Source organism: Lissotriton vulgaris, chromosome 3_1 (assembly GCF_964263255.1).
Source record: "Lissotriton vulgaris chromosome 3_1, aLisVul1.2, whole genome shotgun sequence".
In the NCBI taxonomy this organism is placed as follows: domain Eukaryota; kingdom Metazoa; phylum Chordata; class Amphibia; order Caudata; family Salamandridae; genus Lissotriton; species Lissotriton vulgaris.
In genome coordinates, this window is record NC_141689.1 from 1,187,786,511 (window position 1) to 1,187,811,769 (window position 25,259).

Genomic DNA, 25,259 nt, shown 5'->3' on the forward strand with positions numbered 1-25,259 from the left:
TGGTATTCACAGAAGGCACTTACTCATTTCGGTATTCACAGAAGATAGGAGTCCCAACTTTAGGACTCCTAAATGCCGAAATGAGTGTCTTCTGTGAATACCAAAATGAGTAAGGGCCTTCTGTGAAAACGAAAATGTTAGTAAGATTAGGATTTTGTCTTAAGTTGGTTCTGTGAATCGAGCCCACTGCAACCTCCAGTCTGGCCAATCTTGTAGCGTACTGGGAGCATATGGGCATAGAAAAGACCAACCTGCAGGCAGACATTCTCCAAAAGTGGTAAAACTACTGAAAATTGCCCTTACGTAACTTTATGGCTACACCTTGCGGGTCAAACACTATACCTGAGAAGTGTAGCTCACTGGTTAGAGCAGGCAGACCCTGAAGCAGAGGTCAGACCCGGGACCAGGGTTCGATTCCCGACGCGGCAGGGTGTTGAGCTCAAATGTCCACGGACTCGATAATTCTCGCTTCGGTGCCTGACCTAATCATGGGTTCACACTCTGCAACTCTGGGCATTAAGCTTGCTTAATCTCCACAACGGCCCCCCCGCCGCGGGATGCCTGGCTTTCACCTTCGGGATGCCCTGTAGGGGCTATCTCACAGGGAAAAAACAGGACGAGTTCCCAAGGCAAGCGCGGAGATACCCCTTCGGGGGTCGATTCTGCCGCTATATAAGAAATGTAATAATACCTGAAGAACCAATCTATTACGCCTAGCTCTGCAGCCGTAGTTTGTTCCTTAGCATAAAGTTCGACTGCATATAAACTGTGAGAAAGTAGCATTATAATGAAATTGTTCAACAACCCGCAGAATTGGTATTTAGCACATGCATGATAAATACTGAATGTAATAAAAGTGATGTGGTGAACTTACCACTTAATGAAATTTCTAACAAATATGACCATTATCCTATCTGCTATGGTGCATGCACAAAAGACACTGAAAATGGCATGTTGTATAAGAAAGGAGTCCAACAGCAGGCCAAACACTTGTGGAGGAGCCTAAGTGACCCAGAAAAACAGAAACACCAGGTCTGCAGTGCCAGCACTTGACTAGAAAATCAACATGAGCCGCAGACAAGAAGGGAGTTATTTTGCGCATTGTTCATTGCACGCAAACCTTAAGATAGCGTTCAGTGCCATCCTTAACTATCCTGACAGTGCCTTTATCAAAAAACATCTGTGGCAGCTCCTTCACTAGGGTGGAGGAGTGTTATCCCACTGCTTTTTGCAGAGGAAAAAAAAGAAAGATAAAATGATAACTCAACGTTATTATTTTATTTGTTCCTGCTGCGGCATCTTGGCGGGGCCGGGCGGATCTGCTCTGCTCTCAGATCAGGGGGAGGAGGGACGGGCACTATGTAAGTGCTCATGAATGTTTGTCCGGCCCGCTTAGGCCAGCCAAACATTCATGCACACTTTTCATGTTCTCCATCCAAGCTGTATTACAGCCTGTGTGGAGAAAATGCCCAGGCTCCCATTCCCTGGCTTACAGCCGAACCACAGTGCCCAGACCAATAGTTGGGATTAGCTATTGGGAGCTTGAGAGCCCGGGTGCTTCCTGATTCCTGTTTTCAGAGAAGAAGCCAAGAAAAGGGCGGAGGAGAGCGGCGGTCGGCCAGCCGGCTGGCTGGCAGGTAAGGGATTTTTTGTATCCACCTTCCTCCCCTGCTTCTCCCTCCCTGCTCCACTGCTGCTTCCCGGGAGCAGCCACTACTGAAAGCCATACAGTCTGTATTTGATGGGTGCCAGCAGACAGCACAAATTTGCATTCAATGATCCTAATCTTAAAGTCCTAGCACAAAAGACTGTGACGCTCCAACTAGCTGTTAGTTAACTAAATGATGAAAATACAACCACAGATTGGCAGTCAGCTGTGAGAAAAGATCACTGATATACTTTGGGGCATGTTCACCATTATGTGAAGCAGTATAGCAAACCACCTTTCTATGCTGCAGTGCATGATAGGGAATGGGCAGGAATGGGCTGCATTTAACATAATACATTGCGTTTCTGTCTTTTCCTATCCCTGGCACACAATGTTCTATGTAGCAACCACGCAGGCACTCTTACGCCCGACCTACATCCCGGCAACAGAGGTTTCCCCCAAGGCTCGGCGCTCTCCCCTCAATTGCTCAACATTTACATGGAACCTCTCACCACCCTCCACAAAGAAGCCAACATCCCTTTCCACCTATACGCAGACGACACCCAGATCTACCTGGAAACCTCCTCCATCAACGACTTTCAAAGACTCAACAACACTCTCAAAGAAACTCAAACAGTGGCTAGCAACAAACCACCTTAAACTCAATCAAGACAAAACTGGAATCCTCCTTATCTCCAACAAAGAAGAGAACCCCCAAATCATTGAATGGCTGAAATCAATCGATGCTCTCAACAGCAATCTCACCCTAGCTAACTCGGTAAAATCTCTAGGAATCACCCTCGATGCAAAACTGAACATGACCGACCACATCAAGATCTACGCAAAGAGTGCCTTCCTCAATCTAAAGCTTTTCAACAAAATTAAGCCCTTCATACCGCCCAAGGACCTCAAACAAACCATGCAATCACTAGTGCTATCCAAACTCGACTAATGGAACGCAGCCCTCACCGGTACAGCTCAATCCCACCTAGCGCCACTCAAAACAACCCTCAATGCAGCTGCCAGAATGGTCTCCGGGGTTAAGAAATACGACCACTTATCTCCCGCCCTCAGAGAAGTAAAATGGCTCCCAGTTGAAATGCGTGCCAGCTTCAGAACTGCCTGCCTCACGTACAAAGCCCTGCACACAGGGAAACCGGAATACCTGGCCTACAAACTCAAAAAAGCTGGCCAGACAAGAAACCTCAGGAGTTCCGACACCCTCCTACTGATCCAGATGAAAACACACAAACAAAAATCCGCTGCACGATCCTTCCGTGAAAACGCACCCAAAATCTGGAACCCCATTCCAGTCAATATCAGGACTATCCCTTCCTTTATAAAATTCAAAATTCTCCTAAAAGACCTCTACCTCAACCGTGCCTTCCTGAAACGGAAATCGCAGATCAAACGCACAAACCGGAAGTCTGCTGGCACCTGACAATATTCCTACCTCTTACTGCCCTTTAAAACCCCTTGACAATGTTCCCCCTCAATCTACCTCATCCCCACTCCCCTACCCCCTCCTCGTTCCCTCCCCATGGAAAGAGGTTGAACCCAGGACATTGTGCACTCATCGACGCTATCTCAGGACCTCCCTACCTCAAGGATGCAAAACTCAATGATTCCGTCGAACTTTTACGTATACCTTTCCCATTTTTGTCTCGCTATATGTGTCTTCTGCTCTAAAATGTGTTGTGAAGCGCTCCAATACCCTCAGTTCTGGCCAGCGCTATATAAAACCACTAAAATAAATAAAAAACATAGAAAGAGGAAAAAATTAGAAGAAAGAAATATAAAATGCACAAAAACAAGCTCCTGAGGTATTTTCATCTTTCTATGTGTGATGCACTCCGAAGTACACAAAGAAAGAGGAAATAACAAGGATAAATAAACATATATTCGTCCTCGTTACCCCTCATCTGGGGAGTTGTAGCAGGTTTGGCACATTCCCAGGTCAACCACTTATGGTAAATCTGGGTATGCGTGAAAATCTATGGGTGTTGTGTGGGAACACCTGCACACAACCCACAGAATGCCTCCTTGGTGGAGAGTAATGCAAGACTGTAGCTTGCACTGCTTTGAGTTACTCTTATCAAGTCACTCAGTGCCACGCAAGATGGCCTTGTGTGGCCTGATAAATAACAGTAAGTACATGCATCATGCTTGCACCCCCTTAACACTGGTGCAAAAGTGATGCAACAACTTTATAACGATGGCCCTCTATGTGTTATCTGCATAACCAAGTGAGAAAGAAGATGTCAAAAAAGGAGATTTGACTATCTCACGAGGAGGGTTTGCAATTGTGTTGCATGTCACCACAGAGTGACCGAAGTGCCTGAATTTGAATCTGCACCCTAAATATACTTACAGCCATGGGAGAGGAAGATCCTCCCAATACAACATCTCTCAGGAATTAAAGTCATCAGTGGAGGAGGTGAGTGCAAAGGCATTCAGGAACAACCAGGCATGTGCATACAATGTTTTACAAAATGTAAAGCATGATGAGTGATGTTTGTAGGAAAAGTTGTACTACAACTCAGCAACATATGCAGGACACTTTATGGAATTCTTGACCAGGAGACCATTTGGATAGTAGGCACTATATGAATCTTGGCAATCAATTCATTAGTCAACCAATCACTACCACAAATTGGCACAGTCACACGCTGGCTGGAAATAGCTGATACTAAAATATTTCAAGACATGATTGTGATGGATAATGCAAACCTCAGCATGATGGCATTCTACCTTAGGAAGTACGGGCTGAAGAACGTCAAGGAAACATTCCTGGACGTAGTTATACTATTGTGTCTCTGTGTCCATGTCCTAGAGGAGAACATCCCATGGGTCTAATCAAGTAAGGAGTGAAAGGTAACTGTATGATACAGAAATGGATGCAAACTCCTGAAACTGTCAGATGAATCTCCACTTGCATGTGACTCTCCCCATTGAGACAAATTTGGGCTGTTTATTCCCTATGCATTTCTGAAACCTTCGCAAAGAAGAGACTGGTGGCCCATAGCAGAATACTATAAATCCACCAGTCCATAGATCAAAGATGCTAGAGGAATTAAAGCACTGAATCAGTGCCATGGAGACGGGGCAAAAAGCTGTCTTTGACAATTATGGTCACGAAGCTGAAACACTGTTTCCACTCACTGCTGTCAGGCACATGATGAGGGAGCCCTGTCATCTTTCTACGAAGAAAGTCAGGCACAACAGGCGCATACCAGACAATGACCCGCATGTATGCTCTCAACTATTTCACCACGTACAACATGACCACCACTGATGAGGGAAGGCCAGCGTGTAATAAGGTTGGTCATTGATAGCTTGGCCGAAGTTCTGGCATTGTCTGTCATGCTCTCCTCATAAATCACGATGGTCAGTGTTATCTTCCCCTGCTCCACCTTATCAGACATAGGTCCATGTTTCCTCACAGCTATGACATGGAGCAATCTAATGAAGTTCGCAATGTGTCATGCCGTATCTGGCTTGTACTAAGGCACCACTGTTGCTGTGGTTACATCTGCAGTCCAAATGCATGTTTAATCGCGTACCCTGTCCAGATGCACCTCCTTTTGTACAAATGCTCCTGAAATTACTTTGGTTGTCACAGAGTTGTCACGTGGCATGACTTATAGGTGTATCCTGCATCACGTACAGGGGATGTACAGATGAGATGGTGATATCAAATATCCACCTACTCATGTGCTTACACTGAAATATGTTGGATGCAGATGAGAAGTAGTAATGGTGGGATTTGTAGTGGGAGGAAGGTGCTGGCACACATCGCACGATCATACCTACTGTTGACAAGTTATTCCATATAATGGATGGAAACGATAAGTCCTGCTCTAGGACACTAGCTAAACCCTATCAGAAAAAAAGTACACCATGGGGGTAAAAATAATAATTGTGCTGCTTAAAGAAGTCAAATCAGCTAAATAAAAGTATGTGTTAATGCATTCGACTAGTCAGATCTATATGCTTTGGTCACACATACTGGACTGATAATCTCCTGTCACCATAGCAGAGCTCAACATTTGCACTCGTGCTGCTGTACTGCTTAATCAGCACTGATCCTGGTCATTTTGACTTGTGTAAGACTATGACTCAGCAACTGGTTGGATTTGAGGTGTCCACTATATATTGTCTGAGGAAATGTATTCATGAAATTTGATTGAGGGAGGCCCATTCTGAGCTGTCTGGAATTTGCACTAAATTTGACACTCATACCCACCTCCCCTCCCTCCAAAGCTTCCAATGCTGCAGGCATTGGCAATTATTTTAACAAATAAGTACCACTTGCACGAAGACCCTTAGTAGCATCCATCTGCATTTCACTGGTAGCTGTTGCTGGTGCATGGTGGCTGCATAATTCCAGGCAAAGACCAGACGATCTACAGCGGCTAGAAGCAGCCATTCCTACAGTATAGCGCCAACCAATTCCAAGCCATTTTGCAAACTTAGGGGCATATTTACAAGGGAAGCGGTGGAAGGAGGCGCTAGACTTCCTGGCTTAACGCCGCACCCTGCCAATTCAGAAATTCAGGGCTGCACCATGTTTACAAGAATATGTTGCAGCCCTGCGTTTCCCCCTGCACTGGCTCAAAACTTAGCAGCCTAGCTCCAACGCAGCCACCCTTGCACCACAGTGCAAGGTGTCTGCTTTGAGGGGAAGATTGTTTATGTGCAGGAAGGTCCCCTTTCCTGCACATAAACAATCCTAAAATGCAGTTTTTTAACTTCTATGTGTGCTGCTTAATGCAGCACTCATAGAAGTTCTAAAACAGCATTTTTTTAAATGATTGTTTACGTGCAGGAAGGGCAACCTTACTGTACATAAACAATAATTGCTGTTTTCATGTGTGCTGCACAATGCAGCACACATGAAAACAGTAAAAATTAGGAGAAATTAAGCATTTCTCCTCCTTGCACCAGGGTAAGAACAGGTCTCAACTGGGGATTGTTTATGTGTAGGAATGTGTCCCTTCCTGCACATAAACAATCTTGAAATGCCATTTTGTCACTTTCATTTATTGCTGCTTAATACAGCACACATGTAAGTCACAAAATAGCATAAAGATTGTTTATGTACAGGAAGTGGGACCTTCCTGTACATAAACAATCCATGGCATTTTGCTTTTTCCATTTGTGCTGCTCAAGGAAAGCAAAAATGAGGAGAAATAATGTATTTCTCCTCGTTTCACCAACTGAAGACCAGTTTTTTCCTGGTCTTAATTTCGGCGCTGCCTCCTATGTACGCCACCCGTATACATAGGGGAAGCGTCAAAAACAATGGGTGTTTCGATGGAACACCCACCGCAACATCCACCGCCCACCCCCTTCACACAAACCATGGCGTGAAAGGGGGCCTTATTTACAAGGCAGCGTTAAGCCATGTTAAGAGGCTTGATGCTACCTTGTAAATAGAGCTTGTGCATATGCCCCTTAGTTAACCAGAAGGCCGTGGTCGCTCTCTCAGGCAGATAGCTCTATGTTTAAAAAGGAGTATTGAAAGTGTCTCTTTCAAACCATATTTCCTTGAAAAAAGCCCAGACCTAATTCTATTTCAAATGTGTCTTTTTAAAAAAAAAAAAATGCAATCAGTGTTTCAAATGTCTTCCATATTGTACCTTTAAACCTGCATATAAAACCCAAATATCCTCCATAATATGCAACATCCAAGCAAAGCAGCACTTTGATGGGCGGTAATGAAGGGGTTGATAGAGGTGGAAGCAGAAGGAAGAGCGAGGAAGAGCAATTAATTTGCGTGTTCAATGTCAATAACTGGATTTTAAACGTAATTAAGATGCTTAAATCAACCTCCAGACTCATCTCTCTCCTAATTGAGATGAATGTACTGCAAGCAGAAATATCATAAATTGTTATTAATGACTTCTTTGTGCAACACATTCATTTAAATCCGAGCAATAATGACGGCGTGTTATCCGGCTCGCTTTGCAGTTATCTAATTGCCCTAAATGACTCTCTAAGTAGTGGATAAAGAAAACAAGAAACTGAAGTCTTGGCATATAGTAGGGTGACTTGAGAAGTGAGTAAAAGGGCACATACCTTGGACGCTTTGGTGTACCAACGCTACATTCATGAAATGATTTCCGGCTTCACACACCTGAAAAAACACATACGATTTTTAAGAGAAATTGTGATTTTTTTTGGGATTTTTTAAAAATAAAATGATGCAGATATTTTCAAAAGGATACAATGCAGTTGTATTTAGGGTTAAGATCGCCACCTCGGGGAATTGTAAAATGCACCTTAGTTTCCAAAAACAAAACATTTACCTTGATGCATGTACACTTCTGTCATAAAACTTCATTGTGGCTACCCCAAAAACCTGAATGGATTTTACTTATCGGTGAGTTACCCTCCCCATTTCAACTATACCAAAAACACGAAATGGGGGCGAGGCAGAGACGTTACCAGAGGAGGCATAGGAGTTTTTTGGTGTAGAGAGCCAGGCGGGCTCTACTGGACAATGTATCTACATTCACGCATTCACTCCACCCCTCAGGGCGGGCACGCCCGAGGGTATAATAAACCCCGGGGAGGACCGCTCGTGGTCTTCCCGGCTACCCAGAACTAGAGTGTGTGTCACCTCATTTACTGTCTGCCCTTCCAGTGATTAGGCCCTGACCCCCATCACCACATTGGCGACGAGGCCGGCCTGTCCTGCGCGTGCAGGAGAAGACGAGGGAGCGACGGCGCTGCCCCAAGCGCTCGGTGTCCGCTCCTGCTTTGCTCCGGTCCGCGGCCTGCCCACGCGTCTTCCCGTCGGAAGCGCCTTCAGCTGGCGGGGCCGGGACCGTGGAGCGCCCAGGGTGAGTGCGCCAAGCTAGCCCCCCCTGCGAGCGCCTGTCGGCCTACCTGGCCTGTATTCCGGGCGTCGGCTGCCTGTCGTCGGACAGGACACCCTGCAGCTACTCCCACGCTGTGGAGGCCGGCGGAGCACCGTGCCGCGCCTCCGCCCACCCCGCCTTCGCCGCGCACACAGTGGTGTGTCGTGCGACGCCTTCCGGCCATGGCCTCCCCTGCCGGTTGCTGCTCCAGGCCCCGTGTGCACGCTGCGCGAGGAGCGCGAAATTCACGACACGTCCCCAGTGGCTGCTCGGAGTACTGCGGGCATCCCTGCCTCCACGTGGCCGCGTGTGCGGAGCTGAGAGGAAACAAGCATTGGCACAACCAAACGGCTGCACTACCACGGGGAGGGAAGAAAAGGGCACGCCAGGGGTCTACACACGACCACTGCCCCAAGTTATCTAGCCGAGGAAGAGGCAGGGAGAGCAGCAAGCCGGGCAAGGTCCTACGTAGGGCAAAAAAGGGCAATCCACAACCCGAGCATAACTTCCACGGGCAACCATGTCCCTCGTGGACGGGGCCCCAGCGCAGCAAGTGGATGTACCAGCCCCAGTCGTTCAGCCGCCACCACCAGCTCAGGCGGGAAACAATCAGGTGCAGGCCCAAACCGCGGCCCCCGGCCCGCAAACCGGCCTTCATTCACATTCAGGTGCGGCGCCGCTCCCGCCATTCAGCGAAGCATCGGATCCGGCTACTGCGGCTGTGAGAAGGAAGGCATGGGTACGTCGACTCAACCATTATTTCAAGGGCACTAGAGAGACGGATGGTGAGGTCAAGAGGTCCCTACTGATCCTGTATGGAGGCGCGGAGATTGATGAGCTCTTTGAGACTCTTCCTAACACCGGGAGTGACAATGATTACGAGGCAGCTGTGGCTGCGCTGAACAAGCACTTTGACCCCCAATTGAACAACGACTTTGAAAAGTTCAAGTTTAAAAGAGCATGGCAAATGGGAACCGAGTCAGTAGATATGTTCTACGCACGCCTACGCCGGCTGGCGAACACATGCCCCTTCGCGGACCCGCGTGAGGAAATACGCGACCAAATCATCGTGGGGTGCCGCTCAAAGCTGCTAAGGAAACTGATCCTGCGCCAACCAGGCATATCGCTCGATGAGATCCTGATACTCGTGAGGTCGCGCGAGCTATCAGACGTAAGGGCGGAAGAGATGGAAACTGCGCTGTACACCCAAGTAGCCACCCCAGCGCCGACAAAACCCGTGCAAGTCAAGATGGAAAGAGTGAAGGCGATCCATTGAAAGCCCGCAGCAAGTCGGCCGCAACAAACGACAGCGCCAGGGAGTTTGTGTGGGTACTGTGGAGAGACCCACTCCGCCACAGCAGCGTGCGCAGCAAAGGGACGCACATGCTCAAAATGCGGCAGGCTGAACCACTTCGCCAAGGTGTGTCGGAGCTGAAAGTACCGACCGGCGACGACCAGGCCGAGAAATCTGCAAAGGAGAGTACACCAGCTGTCGCTAGAAGAGGATGTCGACCCACCACCAGACAGCCATGCTCAGGAACGACCTCCGCGATACGAAGACGATGAAGACGACAAAGTCTATGTCGTCTCACATGTGGGTAGAGCATCCACGGCATCCACGCGAAGGAGGCCCCCACCGATGTGCTCAGTCAAGGTAGATGGCACGGCGGTCCAAGCACTCATAGACACTGGGGCATCCGTGAACGTCATGGACTCAGACCAGTACGAGAAGATGACACCAAAACCTGAACTGGTCCCCTCCCAGGCGAGGATCTACACATACAGGGGAGTCGAACCTATGCCTTTACGTGGAGTGATCAAGACAACGATTGTGCACGGGGGGTACTCAACAGAAGCAAAATTCCACGTCACGGAAGGGAAGAAAGGCACGCTACTAAGCTGCCACACCGCCGAAGACCTGGAACTAGTGTTCTTTGCGAACCAGGTGCACCAGTCACATGCGGAGGTCCTGATGGAGGAGTTTCCTGAACTGTTCCGAGGACTCGGAAAGCTAAAGAACAAGAAATTCAAGCTACACATAGACACGTCGATACGCCCGACGGCCCTAAGACACAGGCGAGTCCCATTCAACCTGCGGCCGCAGGTGGAGGGCCCTAAGACACAGGCGAGTCCCATTCAACCTGCGGCCGCAGGTGGAGGAAGAGCTAAAGAAGCTCGAAGATCTTGGAGTTATCGAGAAAGTGACTGGGCCCACACCGTGGGTTTCCCCTCTCGTAGTGGCACCCAAGCCCAAGCAGCCAGGGGCGATACGGCTGTGTGTGGATATGCGCCTGCCCAACTTAGCAGTGAAAAGAGAAAGGCATATCACCCCTACCATGGAAGACATCATAGCGGACCTCAACGGCGCAAAGTGGTTCTCTAAGCTGGATTTAAACGCGGGGTACCACCAACTGGAGCTAGAGCCAGACAGCCGCTACATCACCACTTTCTCAACCCACATAGGTCTAAGGAGGTACACAAGGCTGAGCTTTGGGGTTTCGTCGGCAGCCGAAGTATTCCAGAATGCAATCAGGGAGGTGCTATCTGGACTGAGTGGAGTCATAAACTTGAGCGATGACATTCTGGTGTATTCTGGATCACTCGAAGAGCATCACGCACACCTGAGAGCAACCTTAAGAAGACTGGCAGAACAGGGTCTGACGCTCCACAAATCAAAATGATCGTTCTACCAGGAATCAATAGACTTTTTCGGATATACGTTCACCAGGGAAGGCCTGAAAGTTGACCCCAAGAAGGCGGAGGCCATCAGAACAGCTAGCACCCCGCAGAACCCAACTGAGGTCAGGAGCTTCCTCGGGATGGCGACGTATTGCGGGAGGTTCATCCCCAACCTTGCAGACCTGGCAGAGCCACTGAGGCTGCTCACCCGTAATGATCACAAGTGGGACTGGACGGTGGCGGCCAATACAGCGTTCCAGGCGATAAAGAACAGCCTCCTGGACACCACTGTGATGGCGTACTTCCAACCGAAGAGAAAGACAGAGTTGGTGGTTGATGCAAGCCCGGTGGGCCTGGGAGCGGTACTCCTACAAGAATACGGAGCCGAATATGGAAACCGGTGGCCTATGCGAGTAAAGCTCTCACGGATACGGAGACCCGCTACGCCCAGATCAAGAGAGAAGCTCTGGCCATCAAATGGGCGTGCCAACATTTTCACTTGTATCTGTGCGGTCAAGAGTTCCAGGTAGTAACGGACCACAAACCCCTTGTGCCCCTGTTTGCAGGGTCATCGCGGCTAGCACCTCCGCGAATCGAAAGATGGGCCGTCCAATTACAAGGGTACAACTTCAAGGTCATCTTCCGCCCCGGGGCCAACAATCCAGCAGACTACCTGTCAAGACATCCGGACAGCACCAAACCGGGCACATCACTAGAGGACAGTCACGAGGCGGACGCCTTTGTGCACATGATTTCAGAAAGCCCCTGCCCGGAGACCATGACACTGCTGGAAATCGGGAAAGCCACAGAAGAGGACGAGACGCTGTGCAGAGTCAAACACGCTCTCCGTGAAAACCAATGGGCGCACTTTCTGGATGGGGTACATGGGCTCAGACCTGAGGTCAGTCATGCCCGCCAGCAGTTTTGGCAGATCAAGAGCGAGCTCAGCGTCGGAGATGAAGGGGTGATCTTGCGAGGGCACCTCATAGTAGTGCCGGAAAGCCTCCAGGCCAAGATTCTGACCCTCGCCCACGTCGGACATCAGGGGATGGCCAAGACGAAAGCCAGACTACGATGTCGGGTCTGGTTCCCGGCGATGGACATCAAAGTAGAAGAGATGGTGAGAGCCTGCCATGCGTGTCTCATCACCGGAGGGGATCCGGCGCCAGCACCTGTCATAACAGGACCACCCCCGACACTACCGTGGACTCACCTGAGCCTGGACTTCGGGAGTTTCCCGGATGGCCGACATACACTGGTCCTAGTCGACTCCTTCTCCAAATTCCCGATGGTGGAGGTGATCCCCTCCACAGCATTCCCACAGGTCAAAAGGACTCTGAGTAAGATCTTCGCAACAATGGGACTACCGGAGGAAATCAAATCCGATAACGGCCCTCCATTCCAAGGCAGGGAATTTCAAGCATACCTGGAAGCCCTCCAAATCAAGCATCGGAAAATCACCCCCTTGTGGCCCCAGGCAAACGGAGAGGTAGAGAGACTCATGAGGACCCTTAACAGAGCCCTGCAGATCGCCGTAGACAACTGGGATGATCCAAAAGCAGCTTTGGATCAATTTCTAGGAGCTTACAGGCAGACGCCCCACAGCACCACCAAATGTGCCCCGGCACATCTACTGTTCAAAAGAGCTCCCAGAGACACCATCCCAGCTGCGCGCACATGGGCCCCGCCAGTGAGGGACGAAGACGCCATTTAATCCCGAAGAGAATCGACCAACCGAAAAGCAAGTGCAGCCAGGCACGCGAGAGAGTCAAACCTTCAGGAAGGAGACGCTGTGGTGGTCCATGATCGACACCCAGGATGGAAGTATAGGACCCCTTACGAACCGGACCTGTGGACCATAGAGAAAATCCAAGGAACCATGGTGACAGTCAGGAAAGGTGATCAAAGAGTAACCCGGAACGTGTCATGTTTCAAACCGGCGAGAGGAAGAGCGGATGACCGGGAAGAGGAAGAAGAGGACAGACCATGGGACGTTAGACAATCTCCGACGGCATCATCACCGGTGAGAAACGCAGACGTTCACATGCCAATCGAAGACCCAACGAGAGTCCCAAGTCCGCTGCCGAGCTCATCCATCGCCAATTCCCCGGCCTGCAGAGAGAAAGAAGAGGTGTCCCCGGCTGAGGTCACCCAGTCACCGAAGGGCCGAAGCCAAGGGTACCATCTCCGGCCAAACCCTGTCCCGAGCCACCGGCTAAGGGACTTTGTGTGCACATCTCCCTGAAGGCCACCCACGGAGAATGAAGCGGACTGAAATAAAGGAGGGATGTAGAGAGCCAGGCGGGCTCTACTGGACAATGTATCTACATTCACGCATCCACTCCACCCCTCAGGGCGGGCATGCCCTGAGGGTATAATAAACCCCGGGGAGGACCGCTTGTGGTTTTCCCGGCTACCCAGAACTAGAGTGTGTGTCACCTCATTTACTGTCTGCCCTTCCAGTGATTAGGCCCTGACCCCCATCACCACAGTTGGGAGATATCAGGCGTGCAACCTCCATAATGTTGAAAGGCTTTAGCCCCCCAGCCACCAACTTCCCCACACTGAAGTGTCTTAGCCACGGCTGCTGCAGCTTGAGCTGCTGTGACATCAGCGGGCAGTGTCAGGAGTCTTATTTCAGCCACAACAGAGTTTTTCACAGGTCTGTAAAAGACCACCTACATGCCTTTTGTGAAATGGTTAACAAGGCTTTGTGTTTTTTACGAGTACTAGTAGCCTGGGTGCCCACTCTGCCTATTCCTTACATTTGTATTTCATTTGTACTGCCACAGTGGGAGAATGTTTTCACTGAAAAGGTATCTCAGGAGTAGGGATGCCACCTTTCTAAAAGAAACAATACTGGTCATTTGTTGTTATTTAAAGCATCTGCAAAGGCCTCGCCTGGATACTAAATAGGGCTGTAAATAAAATGGTATGTATTCCTTTGTAACATGGCTTATTTTTGTACTGGCTGGGACATCAAAATACTGGTGATTTAGGTAGCAACCCGATGACCTGGCTGCCCTAATCAGGAAACTGAAAGTTTGTTGCAGAATCAGCACATTATTTATTTCCCCCACCCTCCATCCCTAATTTATGCCATAATAGCAATAGTTTAACTTATATCTGAAACCCTACGCCAGCCATCAACACATTGCTGACTTACTCCAGGTGTCTGGGAATACATCCTGCATTCAGGCAACTCACTCCTCATTCCTACTCCTCTCGCTTCACTTTCAGGCTAGCCCTGCACTAACAGCGATCACACTGCTCACCATGCATTCACGCCATTCACTCTCATCCTACCCTGCACTCACAAAGAGAGCACAGCTCACCCTGCAAACACATGACACTCCACTCACTTGTCACTTTCACCTCTCACCCTACACTCACTGCGATCACACTGCACTCACACAGTTATCCTGCACTCACATCATTACCCTGCGCTCTCACGGGTACACCACTCACCTTGCATTAACAGCAACCACACTATACTCGTGCCCCTAACCTTGAACTCATGCCATTCACCCTCCACTTACCCTTCGGTCACACGAGCACACTGTTCACCCTGCAAACAGTGATCACATAAAAAATAATCATGACCTAAATATCAATGTCAAAAAATATTGTCATCCTATATTTGTCATGTAAATGACATAAATATTGGGAAAAAATGTGATTGTCACTAACATTGTTGTCTAAAATATAGTTTTTAAAAAATATATATGAAATAAACAGCAAACATTGAATACAATATCAAATAACAATAATATACAAAAAGTTAACTATATTTAACAGGTTTTAAAAGAAATATAACAATTATACTAATTTTCAAAAATAAAATACTACTGTTAACGTCACATATTACATCACTCATGACATGGTCAGTGACATCACTTATGGTTTAAATCTTTTTACTGATTTACAACAGGAGACAGTAGGCACTGAGCTCTATTAGTGTTACACATGGCCCTCCATTCCAAGGCAGGGAATTTCAAGCATACCTGGAAGCCCTCCAAATCAAGCATCGGAAAATCACCCCCTTGTGGCCCCAGGCAAACGGAGAGGTAGAGAGACTCATGAGGACCCTTAACAGAGCCCTGCGGATCGCCGTAGACAACTGGGATGATCCAGAAGCAGCTTTGGATCAATTTCTAGAAGCTTACAGGCAGACGCCCCGCAGCATCACCAAATGTGCCCCGGCACATCTACTGTTCAAAAGAGCTCCCAGAGACACCATCCCAGCTGCGCGCACATGGGCCCCGCCAGTGAGGGACGAAGACGCCATTCAATCCCGAAGAGAATCAACCAACCGAAAAGCAAGTGCAGCCAGGCACGCGAGAGAGTCAAACCTTCAGGAAGGAGACGCTGTGGTGGTCCATGATCGACACCCAGGATGGAAGTATAGGACCCCTTACGAACCGGACCTGTGGACCATAGAGAAAATCCAAGGAACCATGGTGACAGTCAGGAAAGGTGATCAAAGAGTAACCCAGAACGTGTCATGTTTCAAACCGGCGAGAGGAAGAGCGGATGACCGGGAAGAGGAAGAAGAGGACAGACCATGGGACGTTAGACAATCTCCGACGGCATCATCACCGGTGAGAAACGCAGACGTTCACATGCCAATCGAAGACCCAACGAGAGTCCCAAGTCCGCTGCCGAGCTCATCCATCGCCAATTCCCCGGCCTGCAGAGAGAAAGAAGAGGTGTCCCCGGCTGAGGTCACCCAGTCACCGAAGGGCCGAAGCCAAGGGTACCATCTCCGGCCAAACCCTGGCCCGAGCCACCGGCTAAGGGACTTTGTGTGCACATCTCCCTGAAGGCCACCCACGGAGAATGAAGCGGACTGAAATAAAGGAGGGATGTAGAGAGCCAGGCGGGCTCTACTGGACAATGTATCTACATTCACGCATCCACTCCACCCCTCAGGGCGGGCATGCCCTGAGGGTATAATAAACCCCGGGGAGGACCGCTTGTGGTTTTCCCGGCTACCCAGAACTAGAGTGTGTGTCACCTCATTTACTGTCTGCCCTTCCAGTGATTAGGCCCTGACCCCCATCACCACAGTTGGGAGATATCAGGCGTGCAACCTCCATAATGTTGAAAGGCTTTAGCCCCCCAGCCACCAACTTCCCCACACTGAAGTGTCTTAGCCACGGCTGCTGCAGCTTGAGCTGCTGTGACATCAGCGGGCAGTGTCAGGAGTCTTATTTCAGCCACAACAGAGTTTTTCACAGGTCTGTAAAAGACCACCTACATGCCTTTTGTGAAATGGTTAACAAGGCTTTGTGTTTTTTACGAGTACTGGTAGCCTGGGTGCCCACTCTGCCTATTCCTTACATTTGTATTTCATTTGTACTGCCACAGTGGGAGAATGTTTTCACTGAAAAGGTATCTCAGGAGTAGGGATGCCACCTTTCTAAAAGAAACAATACTGGTCATTTGTTGTTATTTAAAGCATCTGCAAAGGCCTCGCCTGGATACTAAATAGGGCTGTAAATAAAATGGTATGTATTCCTTTGTAACATGGCTTATTTTTGTACTGGCTGGGACATCAAAATACTGGTGATTTAGGTAGCAACCCGATGACCTGGCTGCCCTAATCAGGAAACTGAAAGTTTGTTGCAGAATCAGCACATTATTTATTTCCCCCACCCTCCATCCCTAATTTATGCCATAATAGCAATAGTTTAACTTATATCTGAAACCCTACGCCAGCCATCAACACATTGCTGACTTACTCCAGGTGTCTGGGAATACATCCTGCATTCAGGCAACTCACTCCTCATTCCTACTCCTCTCGCTTCACTTTCAGGCTAGCCCTGCACTAACAGCGATCACACTGCTCACCATGCATTCACGCCATTCACTCTCATCCTACCCTGCACTCACAAAGAGAGCACAGCTCACCCTGCAAACACATGACACTCCACTCACTTGTCACTTTCACCTCTCACCCTACACTCACTGCGATCACACTGCACTCACACAGTTATCCTGCACTCACATCATTACCCTGCGCTCTCACGGGTACACCACTCACCTTGCATTAACAGCAACCACACTATACTCGTGCCCCTAACCTTGAACTCATGCCATTCACCCTCCACTTACCCTTCGGTCACACGAGCACACTGTTCACCCTGCAAACAGTGATCACATAAAAAATAATCATGACCTAAATATCAATGTCAAAAAATATTGTCATCCTATATTTGTCATGTAAATGACATAAATATTGGGAAAAAATGTGATTGTCACTAACATTGTTGTCTAAAATATAGTTTTTAAAAAATATATATGAAATAAACAGCAAACATTGAATACAATATCAAATAACAATAATATACAAAAAGTTAACTATATTTAACAGGTTTTAAAAGAAATATAACAATTATACTAATTTTCAAAAATAAAATACTACTGTTAACGTCACATATTACATCACTCATGACATGGTCAGTGACATCACTTATGGTTTAAATCTTTTTACTGATTTACAACAGGAGACAGTAGGCACTGAGCTCTATTAGTGTTACACATGGCCCTCCATTCCAAGGCAGGGAATTTCAAGCATACCTGGAAGCCCTCCAAATCAAGCATCGGAAAATCACCCCCTTGTGGCCCCAGGCAAACGGAGAGGTAGAGAGACTCATGAGGACCCTTAACAGAGCCCTGCGGATCGCCGTAGACAACTGGGATGATCCAGAAGCAGCTTTGGATCAATTTCTAGGAGCTTACAGGCAGACGCCCCGCAGCACCACCAAATGTGCCCCGGCACATCTACTGTTCAAAAGAGCTCCCAGAGACACCATCCCAGCTGCGCGCGCATGGGCCCCGCCAGTGAGGGACGAAGACGCCATTCAATCCCGAAGAGAATCAACCAACCGAAAAGCAAGTGCAGCCAGGCACGCGAGAGAGTCAAACCTTCAGGAAGGAGACGCTGTGGTGGTCCATGATCGACACCCAGGATGGAAGTATAGGACCCCTTACGAACCGGACCTGTGGACCATAGAGAAACTCCAAGGAACCATGGTGACAGTCAGGAAAGGTGATCAAAGAGTAACCCAGAACGTGTCATGTTTCAAACCGGCGAGAGGAAGAGCGGATGACCGGGAAGAGGAAGAAGAGGACAGACCATGGGACGTTAGACAATCTCCGACGGCATCATCACCGGTGAGAAACGCAGACGTTCACATGCCAATCGAAGACCCAACGAGAGTCCCAAGTCCGCTGCCGAGCTCATCCATCGCCAATTCCCCGGCCTGCAGAGAGAAAGAAGAGGTGTCCCCGGCTGAGGTCACCCAGTCACCGAAGGGCCGAAGCCAAGGGTACCATCTCCGGCCAAACCCTGGCCCGAGCCACCGGCTAAGGGACTTTGTGTGCACATCTCCCTGAAGGCCACCCACGGAGAATGAAGCGGACTGAAATAAAGGAGGGATGTAGAGAGCCAGGCGGGCTCTACTGGACAATGTATCTACATTCACGCATCCACTCCACCCCTCAGGGCGGGCATGCCCTGAGGGTATAATAAACCCCGGGGAGGACCGCTTGTGGTTTTCCCGGCTACCCAGAACTAGAGTGTGTGTCACCTCATTTACTGTCTGCCCTTCCAGTGATTAGGCCCTGACCCCCATCACCACAGTTGGGAGATATCAGGCGTGCAACCTCCATAATGTTGAAAGGCTTTAGCCCCCCAGCCACCAACTTCCCCACACTGAAGTGTCTTAGCCACGGCTGCTGCAGCTTGAGCTGCTGTGACATCAGCGGGCAGTGTCAGGAGTCTTATTTCAGCCACAACAGAGTTTTTCACAGGTCTGTAAAAGACCACCTACATGCCTTTTGTGAAATGGTTAACAAGGCTTTGTGTTTTTTACGAGTACTAGTAGCCTGGGTGCCCACTCTGCCTATTCCTTACATTTGTATTTCATTTGTACTGCCACAGTGGGAGAATGTTTTCACTGAAAAGGTATCTCAGGAGTAGGGATGCCACCTTTCTAAAAGAAACAATACTGGTCATTTGTTGTTATTTAAAGCATCTGCAAAGGCCTCGCCTGGATACTAAATAGGGCTGTAAATAAAATGGTATGTATTCCTTTGTAACATGGCTTATTTTTGTACTGGCTGGGACATCAAAATACTGGTGATTTAGGTAGCAACCCGATGACCTGGCTGCCCTAATCAGGAAACTGAAAGTTTGTTGCAGAATCAGCACATTATTTATTTCCCCCACCCTCCATCCCTAATTTATGCCATAATAGCAATAGTTTAACTTATATCTGAAACCCTACGCCAGCCATCAACACATTGCTGACTTACTCCAGGTGTCTGGGAATACATCCTGCATTCAGGCAACTCACTCCTCATTCCTACTCCTCTCGCTTCACTTTCAGGCTAGCCCTGCACTAACAGCGATCACACTGCTCACCATGCATTCACGCCATTCACTCTCATCCTACCCTGCACTCACAAAGAGAGCACAGCTCACCCTGCAAACACATGACACTCCACTCACTTGTCACTTTCACCTCTCACCCTACACTCACTGCGATCACACTGCACTCACACAGTTATCCTGCACTCACATCATTACCCTGCGCTCTCACGGGTACACCACTCACCTTGCATTAACAGCAACCACACAATACTCGTGCCCCTAACCTTGAACTCATGCCATTCACCCTCCACTTACCCTTCGGTCACACGAGCACACTGTTCACCCTGCAAACAGTGATCACATAAAAAATAATCATGACCTAAATATCAATGTCAAAAAATATTGTCATCCTATATTTGTCATGTAAATGACATAAATATTGGGAAAAAATGTGATTGTCACTAACATTGTTGTCTAAAATATAGTTTTTAAAAAATATATATGAAATAAACAGCAAACATTGAATACAATATCAAATAACAATAATATACAAAAAGTTAACTATATTTAACAGGTTTTAAAAGAAATATAACAATTATACTAATTTTCAAAAATAAAATACATACATATATATGTGTATATATATATTTACTGAAAAACACACAGATTTCAGGGACGTTATAGTTAGGCTGATATTTTACTCATACCAACCAGAGAAATTAGTCCGTTATAGTTAGCTGAGCTAACTATAACTTGCGCCCCCGCAATGCACTACTGTTAACGTCACATATTACATCACTCATGACATGGTCAGTGACATCACTTATGGTTTAAATCTTTTTACTGATTTACAACAGGAGACAGTAGGCACTGAGCTCTATTAGTGTTACACATGGGAGACCACCGGTTCGCGATAAGTAGTATTACCAAAGGTAAAATCCATAGAGCAGGCCCTCAAACATGAGGAAAGTCAAGAAACTGCCCAAAGAAAGGAAAACACCCCTTCCAAGCCACCCTCCCCTCCCTCGTCCACCTTTAAAGTAAAAGATAAAAGGGAAAGGGCAGGGGACAAAAGCCAGCCCTCAACGCATGGGTCTGCGCGGCCCTTTGGGTGCAGCATCTGGAAGTTGTGTATCAGGGAGACGAAGGAGTCGTAGATACCGGGGGCAGGTTAAATCCCGGAACTCCGACACCAGTAATGTGAGAAAAGGTCGCCAAAGCTCAGGAAACTCAGACCCCCTACCTGCCAGTGTAAGTTTCTCCATACCCAACACCGACCACAGCCTCTGGAGCAAACCAGTGTGCATCGGTAGTTGAGTGGAGCGCCAGTGGATCAAAATGTTTTGGGTCGCTGCTCCCAGAGCGATAGCAATCAAACGACCTCTTCGCGATTTGAGGGGGTATGTCATCGGATTGGGTATGCCCAGGCGGACGTATGAGGGGAAACGCGGAATCTGCGTTTCAAGGTGTGCGTCTACTTCATACAGAACTTGGGTCCAATAGGCTTGAATAACCGGGCAACTCCAAAGGATGTGCTCTAGTGTGCTTGGCTCCCCGCATTCCCTCCAACACCGATCACTCCTGCGTTTATCAAATTGATGAATGCGTTCAGGGGTGTAGTACCATATGTGGCAATCTTGGTTAGCGTCTCTGTGAGGCCCATATGGTATGCTGAGTGTCTGGCTCTATGGTAAACTCCCTCAACTTCTTTGTGGCTCAGAGTCCTCCCCAAATCTCGCTCCCACCTGGTACGGCCTGCATTGTATGTGTGCGTGTTAGTAGTCAGTAGCATTTTGTAGATATCAGATATTATTTTCTTATCGGAGGTGCGCGTTACCAACCACTTCTCATATGCTGTCAGGAGATGCTGCGCTTGTGGCCTGACTGTGGGGTGCAGTGCCCAGTGCCAGACCTGTAGATATGCTAAAGTGGATGTGTGATTGCACACCTTGGTTAATCTGTTAAAGTTTTTATACACGTTCTTTAATTCTAATCTGGGTTTGTGAAGGAGTTGCGTGCTACTACCTATGTTGAGAAAAGACCCTATGATTTCTCAATGTAACAAACTACAAAGTGGTACTGTGGGATACCCACAGTCAAGGTAGTGCACAGCCAATGGACAATAAAGTCTCAACAAAATTGTAAAAGAACTATAAACTTAGTTACACAAGAGGTTTTAAGCAAAATATTTTATGTACGTTTTTGCAATTCTCAATTAGTCATACTTCAAAAACATCATAACATGAATAAAAACATTATATGCATGCTGATAAACATGTATGCGAAATCATAAGAGTCAAGTTTTTTAAACACTTGAATGACATGAATGGTATATTAATGGTTGTGAAAGCAATATATGTATAACGTTTGTAGGCTTCAAAAAATTCCAAAGTCCCAATGCATTTCGGGTTCGTGGTGCTGAACCCTTCGTCAGGGGAATACAGTTCTGTCAATTGAGGATGCTTCTCAAATAAGTTTCACGATCCACAGTAATCTATGACACAACAAAAGAGCAGTCATTATACTGCTAAGATATCAGGGTTTGCACTCAGATTTAAAAGTAGGTGCTCATAAGAAAGGAAACTGTTGGTGTGTTATTTAGAACGGATCTATGACAGAATTTCGACTACAAAAATATCGACCTACAAGAATATCGAGTCAACAATATCGAGGGCAAAAATATCGACATCCTATCTACAACATGGTAAGTACAAAAATATCGAAAAAATAATATCGTTGTAAAAAATATCGATGTTAAAAATATCGATTTTTTTTAATATATATAAATGTAAAAGTAAGTATATAACACTAATAAATAAAATATACATATTTAAAAGTATCTAATAATGTTTAAAATTAATAAATAAAACATATATTAATAATACATTAATTAAATATATACAGTAAAGATATAATATATATGTACTGAACAATAAGTATTAATAATTAATTTACTAATTTCTAAATTAATAAAATATATTCTAATTTACTAATACATGTACAAACATAAAACAATAACATACATAAAATGTAAGTAATATAAAAAATAAAATAAACATGTGATATTTTAACAATTAATTATATAAAGCGTTTGATAGCATAGGGATAAAATTACTATTCCCACTCCAGAGAGTGCAACAGTCGAGAAAACTGACCCTGAACCCAAAAACCACCCCTTTACCCACGAACTGAAAACTGACCCTGAACCCTAAAAATACCCCTTTACCCAAAAACTGAAAACTGACCCTGAACCCTAAAAATACCCCTTTACCCAAAAACTGAAAACTGACCCTGAACCCTAAAAATACCCCTTTACCCAAAAACTGAAAACTGACCCTGAACCCTAAAAATACCCCTTTACCCATGAACTGAAAACTGACCCTGAACACTAAAAATACCCCTTTCCCCATGAACTGAAAACTGACCCTGAACCCTAAAAATACCCCTTTACCCATGAACTGAAAACTGACCCTGAACACTAAAAATACCCCTTTCCCCATGAACTGAAAACTGACCCTGAACCCTAAAAATACCCCTTTACCCATGAACTGAAAACTGACCCTGAACCCTAAAAATACCCCTTTACCCAAAAACTGAAAACTGACCCTGAACCCTAAAAATACCCCTTTACCCATGAACTGAAAACTGACCCTGAACCCTAAAAATACCCCTTTACCCATGAACTGAAAACTGACCCTGAACACTAAAAATACCCCTTTACCCATGAACTGAAAACTGACCCTGAACCCTAAAAATACCCCTTTACCCAAAAACAGAAAACTGACCTGAACCCTAAAAATACCCCTTTACCCATGAACTGAAAACTGACCCTGAACACTAAAAATACCCCTTTACCCATGAACTGAAAACTGACCCTGAACCCTAAAAATACCCCTTTACCCAAAAACTGAAAACTGACCCTGAACCCTAAAAATACCCCTTTACCCAAAAACTGAAAACTGCCCCTAAACACTCAAAATACCCCTTTACCCAAAAACCCAAAAATGACCCTGAACCCTAAAAATACTCCTTAACCCAAAGTTAAATAATATTATTTAATTAGCAATTAATAATTAATTAACACTAACAATAAAGTAAATATATTAGCACATAAGCTGTAATTAATATAATTTAATAATTAATATCATTTTTCCCCAATTAATTAATTAACAGTAACTAAAAATTATATATATAAATAAATTACTCTAATAATGTAATTAACTAACTAATATTATTTAATTACCAATTAATTACTAATTTAAAATATGTACCAAATTATATTAATTAATTAACTAATTAATATTAATTATTTGCCAATTAGTTATAAATATTTAAAAACATATATTAATTAATTAATTATTATTAAATTACTCCCCACCCTATTCCCCTATAAACCCACATCCCGCTACAGAAAATATATATCAATTAATCAATTAATTATTTCCCAATTAATCAATATTAATTAGCAAATAATTATAATTAATTAATTAATCCTACTAATTATTAATCAACTTACCATAATTAAATTACTTCCCACCCTATTCCCCTATAAACCCACAACCCGCTCCGGTACTAAAACATCAAATTTCCTTATAAATTTCTATATTATTATAGAAAATGTATACACATATAATAGTAATTATTTTAAATACTTAAATTAAACATATAACACATACATAATAAAAAACTATAAAATAATACAAATATCGATATTAGTGTCATCGAAATTATTAACATCGATATATATGCTATCGATATTACTAACTTCGATATTACTTACATCGATATTAAGTATTTCGATATTACTTACCTTGGGTCGATATTCTGTCCTACGATATTCTTGCCTTCGATATTATGCTCCTTCGATATTTCAGACTCGATATTATGGTAGGTCGATATTTCCAACTCGATATTTTGACTGTCTACCATTTAGAACACAGAGATGGATTATAACTGATAGGAATCACCCAAAGCGTGTAACGAGAGATTCATAACGTGTATACAGAGACCCATCTAAGTATTTGAAAAGCAGTGGGTAACCAAATGTACTGGGCTTGCCTGTTAACAGGTGTATCAGATGTAGAATGTTCTCTCTCTTCGAGTATGTGGAACATCTGATAAAAAAGAGACCACTGAGTGAATAAGGCTCCATGCTCTAAGCACAAGTAATAAGAGTGCCAGACACGTCCCAGGCATGGGCTCTCACCTAAAAATATATCAGTTTCTGCGTCCGTCGATACTCGGGACGTAGAGCTGGTTCTGTGATGCTCGAATAGTGTTGGAAGCGCTGTAAAAACATATACGGGCGCATTGTCAGTTTAAACGTGCATCATGTTAAACAATGCCGTGGTGAAAAAGGTGGTCATAAACCTACCCGGTCAGACTGCAATTGCGGAGCCGTTTGAGAAACCCGTCCATGCGGAAGTGAAACGCCGATGTGAAACGGAGGTCCCACAATGCCTTGTAATTTAAAGAGACACTGTTGAAATACGAGTGACGTGGGCGTGTGTGCATTAGAAAGAGCTCATGTTGTGAGACATAACTAAACAAATGGTATACACTCGCGGAATGTGCATCCTGATTGCTGGAATAAAGAGTGTAAAAATAGAAAAAATAGAAAAAAATCGACATAAGATGTACCGATGTATACAGTATTCGACTGATATATCAAATGGAAACGTGAGTG

General features: G+C 46.0%; 1 protein-coding gene across 2 annotated transcripts in view; it reads right to left on the reverse strand.

The window, feature by feature from the left end:
- Positions 1 to 25,259, reverse strand: part of TECRL (trans-2,3-enoyl-CoA reductase like) — an 835,890-nt gene that overhangs the window by 204,831 nt on the left and 605,800 nt on the right. For both annotated transcript variants that reach the window (XM_086963150.1, XM_086963149.1), the window contains one exon: positions 7,730 to 7,787. In XM_086963150.1, the coding sequence (XP_086819276.1) occupies positions 7,730 to 7,787 (58 nt within the window). The remainder of the gene's footprint in view (positions 1 to 7,729; positions 7,788 to 25,259) is intronic.